Raw genomic sequence first — 6,012 nt, 5'->3', positions numbered from 1 at the left:
GCGTAGGGACACGTGTTAGTGGCACGGATTGACCAGGTGTTATATCATAATACAGACAGGGGGAAGTGTTGCTTGGCAGCATATGGTGCTAACAACAGTATCTTCAATCGCTCCTCCATCTGTCTGGTGTACCGTGCTTATGCCTTCTTAGTACTTTTGGCTATTCAGCCCAATTTTAGTAAGGTTTTCTATAATAAAAATCGAATTTTAATCGTTCATATAGGCAGTGATAAATTTTTTGGTACTTTAAAATGGTGACTGACACTACAACTCCTCCCACAAAAGATAAGCCTTCACACCACTCTATTGACGGAAAATACAAAAATTATAGCTCTTGGAAGGCGGGGAGTGTAAAACGAAAATGAAAAAACAGAAAATGGCTTAGCCCCGAGGGGGGTTAAAATCAGAAATCTATTGTCTAGTTGATATATATAAATCTAGGTCAGAACGGTTTATGAAAGCTTTATTTATATCATTTTTACTAGAGAATTGCGCTTATATTGTCTCCCATTATATTCTGTGATATTATTTTAGTATACTGTATAGCACTTGTTAAGGACACCCCAAAAATATTTTTTTTAAAAACGAGGCAAAGCGCACATAGTTTGCTGTTTTGGTGCATTTGTTAATCCAACAACAGATGACAGGTCCACGTCAGTGTCCCCCGAAGGTAAACGGAAGGTGAATTTCTGTAATAGACTTGTAAAAAATATGAAGAGCTCCATCCTTGCAAGTGTTTCTCCAACACATACTCTGCGACCTACAACAGGAGAAATAAGTAACATAACTCAATGAGACCTGAAAATGCTGCATGGCACAAAATACAAAGGAGAAACCTGACATGGGTGATATATACTTACCAGCAGAGAATGGCATGAAGGCATCTTTCTTTATGAAGTTTCCCTCCTGGTCAAGAAAATGATTTGGGTAAAACTCTTCAGGTTTCTCAAACTGCGTCTCGTCTCTTAATACAGAGGACAGTAATGGGATTATGTAGGTTCCCTAGGCCAGAAATTAGAATTTCGAACATAAAATTATCCAATTTGCATTAAAGAGTAGCTCTAGAGTAATACTTAATGAAATATTAAAGGAGTTGTCCCAACCGGACAACCCATGTCCAGATGCCCTGTTAAGTTATATGGACGTCATATAATCTAGAGCGCATGGACATCTATTAGTCGGAGCGGAGTCATGTGAAGAATGAAGATGAAAGGTTAGGCACGCTTTACAGAAGGTGATGTACAAGTGGCACAACCCTCTTCAGGCACTTCATGACATACAGCTCCCACATATACTTTTTCTATTGAATCTTGTTGCCTTCAGTTGCTAAAATTCTGTATTTACTTTCTATTATTATTTTTCGATTGACACTAGAACTTAAAATTTTTTTTAAAAAATGGTCTCAAACTTGTGTGTTTTTCTTTTTTTTAGTACATTTGATATATTATTTTATTTAGACTTTCTCAAACTTTTTATGGATCTGCTGATTATTAGGCTAAGTTCACACTACCGTTACTTTCCGTTCACCTCTCTTCCGTTAGAGGAAGAGATGATCGAAAGTTTAAACGGAAAGCAACGCTTCCGCTAGAATTACCATTGATTTCAATGGTAATTCTTTTGTTTCAGTTGCTTTCCATTTGTCTCTGGTTTGCTAGGTTTCTGTCAATTACCTTGACTAATGGGAATATCCAAAATGATAGATTGGACAAAAAAAAAAGGAAAAAGTTAGGGCTCATGCAGTTGGTAAAACAAGGGCCCTGTATGATGGCACACAAAATGCCTATAGATCCATATCACAGACTCAGACTTGTAGGAACTCTATGTATCTCTGTATGGTGCCTTCGTAATTTGGCATGCTATGGTCCAAACATAACCTCTTTGTGCTTAGCTATGAAATCAGAGGCACACTGTGGTATAGTATGGCCAAAAGAAGGCTATGATCAAGTGTAGTATCTGTTCTTATCAGTCCTTATAAGGGCGTAAGCTCGAAGAACCACTGAGGGCTATAGACACTTAGCTTGGTGATTAAAGAGCGTTCCAGAGGCTATGGATGTCCCTCTGACGGTGGAGGAGCTGCTCTGACGCTAAATCCTTCAGACCCGGCAGGACCCCGGACAGTGACGGTCTCCCAGCATAGCTCTATGTAGCGCTGGGGGACCTGATCTGTCCGGATCTGCTGGAGCTCTATGGGGAGATGGTGGTGGAGGGAGGAGTGCTGCCATCATTGAGGGAAGGCATGATCACGATCTTGTACAAGCGGAAGGGAAATAGATGTGACCTGAAAAACTGGCATCCCATCTCCCTCCTGAACGTGGACTACAGGATCCTCGCTAAAGTACTGTCTAACAGACTAAAGGTGGTCATCGGAGTGATCATCGGATCAGACCAAACCTGCGCCATCCCTTGCCGCAGGGTGGCCGACAGTCTTGCCATTGTGAGAGACACGGTACACACGTGGCCCTCATCAGTCTTGATCAGGAGAAGGCTTTTGACCGGGTCCCTCACGAATTCATGGACAAGGCTCAGCGTAGGCTGGGGCTTGGCAGGATGTTACGTTTGTATGTTGACCTGATGTATTCTGACATTTACAGCACAGTGTTGGTGAACGGCTGGAAGACTGAACCCTTTCCTGTCGGGGGTTAGACAAGACTGTCCTCTTTCACCTCTGCTTTTTGTTTGTGTTATAGAACTCTTCACACAGGCTATCCGGCAGAATGGAGAGATCAGAGGGATCACCGCACCAGGTCCAGGACACTTCGAGGTCAAGTGCTCGCTGTACATAGATGTTGTGACCGTCTTCTGTGCTGACCAGCGTTGGGTGACTGCACTCCTCCAGACCTGCGAAGAGTTCGGACAGGCTTCAGGGTCAAAAGCCAATTGCAGGAAGTCAGAAGCTATGCTCTTTGGAATCTGGCACCTGTCCTCTTCTGCCCCCTTCCGATTTACCATCTATCTGGACTTCATCAAAATTCTGGGAGTCTGGTTCGGGAAGGAAGGTGCAGCCCTAAAGTCGTGGGAAGAACACTTGGCCAAAGTCAACCAGAGAATCGGACTGTGGAGCCTCAGACAACCCACTATTGAGGGCAAAGCACTGGTCCTGCATAACAAAGTCTTGCCTGTGCTACAATACACTGCACTGGCATGGCCCCCTCTTGCCACCGTCTCGAGGGCCAATACCAGGACTGTGTTTCACTTAATCTGGGGCTCGAAAATAGACAAATGTGAAATGGACTGTTATGTACAAGGAGCCCTGCAAAGGTGGGAAGGGTATACCCGACATCCCCACTCTGCTGTGGATTGCTTTTGGATGTGACTGCGCTTGCAGGACCTGAAGGACAGAAAACAGCTCTGCGGGCAAGGCCATGTCCCGTTTCTTCCTCCTTCCCACTGGCGAGGTTTTGGCTGGAACAAGTGGGACAGCTCCTTCCCTTACAACTGACAGGCTCCCTGATTCTATGGGGATGTTGTCCAGTTTGTGAGGCAGCATCAACTGGAGGGTCTTAAGCCCGAATTGTGGAAACCTAAGATGATCCACAAGCACAGCAGAGCAAAGGACTTGGCGGAGTCTGTTCCAGGGCTTCATGCCGACATGTTGGAGACTGTTTGTACTAACGTGTCATCTGGCAGGTTGACCAATGAGCACAAGGACATTTCATGTATGGCCATCCAGGGAGGACTGCCTCTTAGGTCATTCATGCATGCCCGCAACCTGTGCAAGACCCGGTACTGCCCCAGGTGCCCCTTCACGGAGGAAATATCTTTGCACATTTTCTGGCAGTGCCCCTTAGCACAGGGTCTGTTGAAAGCCTTGGAGCACAAACTCAAGGACTCAGTTCCCAGGAACAAACTGTCGTACCACTCAGTACTTTATGAAATATTTCCTGGGATTGACACTGTTGGAGCAATCCAGGAGGCCTGGCATCTTATAAACGGTTTTAAGGACGCTATATGGTTTGCTAGGAATCATCTAATTCTGAGGAGGGAGGGAGGGCCGCTTCCTGACCACTATGATGGAGACGCAGGTACCGGTCGTGGATTTTTGAACCAGTGCCAGATCCACTTCAGCCTGTATCCTAGGGCATTTTCGTCTGATGGCGCAAGGGTCGCTTTCATCATCTCTCTTCTCACTGGCAAGGCTCTTGCATGGGCAAACCCTCTCTGGGAGAGACAAGGACAGAGACCCGTGAGTTCCAGGGATTCCTCCAGACATTTCGCACTTTCTTTGAGGAGCCTGGACAAGTCTCCTCTGCAGCGGATTCCTTGTTTGAACCTACGCCAAGGAGACCTCTCTGTGGGCGAGTACGCCATCCACTTCCGCACCTTGGCGGGAGAACTGTTGTGGAACAATGAAGCCCTGGTGGCTACATTCTGGCATGGGCTGTCTCCTAAAATTAAGAAGAAACTTGCCGCTCGAGACCTGCCATCTACCCTGGATGACCTCATCCTTCTGGCTGCCCGGATTGATAGAAGGTTCCGAGAACGGCTCCAATAGGTTAGTCGGGAAGGAGCTCTTCCTAGTCCGGCTCTTACCTTGCAGCAACCTCTGCCGTCCTCAGGTGCCGATCCTCCTAAGGAGTCTCTGAGACTGGACCAATATAAAGCTATCTACCCAGGAGAGACCACGCAGGCGCACTTCGGGACTCTGTCTATATTGCGGCCTCGGAGGTCATCTTGTGCGTCTGTGTCCCCAAAAGCCCCAAAGCCTAGGGTTGGTAGGAAAGATAACCTTGGGCAAAGAAGGACTCCCGTCTAAATTGTCGATACCCGTGACCATAGTATCCGGTGAGAAAACGCATCAGGTCTCTGCGTATCTGGACCCTGGATCCGCTGCTAATTTAATTTAATAGAACACAAGAGAAATAGGAGTCAAAAACTATTGAAATATGGATTGCCAAAGGCATAGAAAAATACAAATTTTATTTGGACAATACAAAATACATGGTTAAAAACAGACTACAAATCTCTCCATACTTGGGAGTTACTGCATCTGAGGAACCATATGGGTTAGTAGTTATGTAGGCTTCACTTCAATTTAAATACTTGTTATGCCATTTACACTCTGTAACCTTGTTTACTTTCGTCTGAGATTCAGACAGGCTGAGCTGAATATTCAATGTCTCTTAAATATAGCGAGTGTGGGTGAATGGAGACTATCTTTATTTACCACTGTTGGTATTCTCCACTACTTGCTATAAGACTCACCGTTTTGGTGACATGACAGAGTATCGGACATGAATATATGTATATTCTGGTTCTTGCCGTACATTTATATTTAAACTACCTTAGAGTGACTGACATATTTTCCTTTAGAGAATTTTTCTCTTTTGTGCATTTACTCATAACTATTGTAATCCTATTTCTCCTCCTACACATTTGGAGATATACAGTTTTTTCGATTTGTAGTCCGTTTTTAACCATGTATTTTGTATTGTCCAAATAAAATTTGTATGTTTCTATGCCTTTGGCAATCCATATTTCAATAGTTTTTGACTCCTATTTCTCTTGTGTTCTATTCAATGTTAGTTGGGGTTTCTATTTTTACTGGGGAGCATAATAACCCGCACTTGCTGGTGACTTAGCCCATATACCTTATAGTCCCATGAGACATATGTTGACATGCTAATTTCATTTGTAGAGACCTGGTGGGACCTTCTTCAGTTGCCCACTACCCCTCTGGAGAGACCATTGATGGTTGCATCGGTAAATGAACTACCTCTGCCAGACCCAGTTATAGATGTGACCAAGCCGCTGAGGCTCCAGGTGGGAGCTCTTCACTCCGAACTTCTGTCGTTCTTTGTCCTATCCAAAGCCGTTAACCCTGTGTTTCTGGGCCTGCCTTGGCTCCAACTACATGCCCCAGTCCTGAACTGGAATTCTGGAGAGGTTCTCCAGTGGGGCCCTGAGTGTCACAGCCGATGCCTGGTGCAGATTCGTTCAGTTCAGCCTTCTCTGCCTCGGTCATTGGCAGGATTGCCTGGTCACTATGCTGCATTTTTGGACGTCTTCAGCAAG

At 45.1% G+C, this 6,012-nt stretch overlaps 1 protein-coding gene across 4 annotated transcripts in view; it reads right to left on the bottom strand.

The window, feature by feature from the left end:
* Positions 1-446: 446 nt before the first annotated feature.
* The window catches only part of LOC142759066 (cytochrome P450 2K1-like), a 37,592-nt gene continuing 32,026 nt past the window's right edge, over positions 447-6,012 (bottom strand). For all 4 annotated transcript variants that reach the window (XM_075860902.1, XM_075860904.1, XM_075860903.1 and 1 more), the window contains 2 exons: positions 861-1,002; positions 447-760 (listed from right to left, as the gene is read on the bottom strand). In XM_075860902.1, the coding sequence (XP_075717017.1) occupies positions 579-760; positions 861-1,002 (324 nt within the window). In that variant the 3' untranslated portion in view covers positions 447-578. The remainder of the gene's footprint in view (positions 761-860; positions 1,003-6,012) is intronic.

Source organism: Rhinoderma darwinii, chromosome 4, assembly GCF_050947455.1.
Source record: "Rhinoderma darwinii isolate aRhiDar2 chromosome 4, aRhiDar2.hap1, whole genome shotgun sequence".
NCBI lineage: Eukaryota > Metazoa > Chordata > Amphibia > Anura > Rhinodermatidae > Rhinoderma > Rhinoderma darwinii.
Note: the sequence above shows the minus strand (reverse complement) of the source record. Positions and strands in the feature narration are given on the sequence as shown.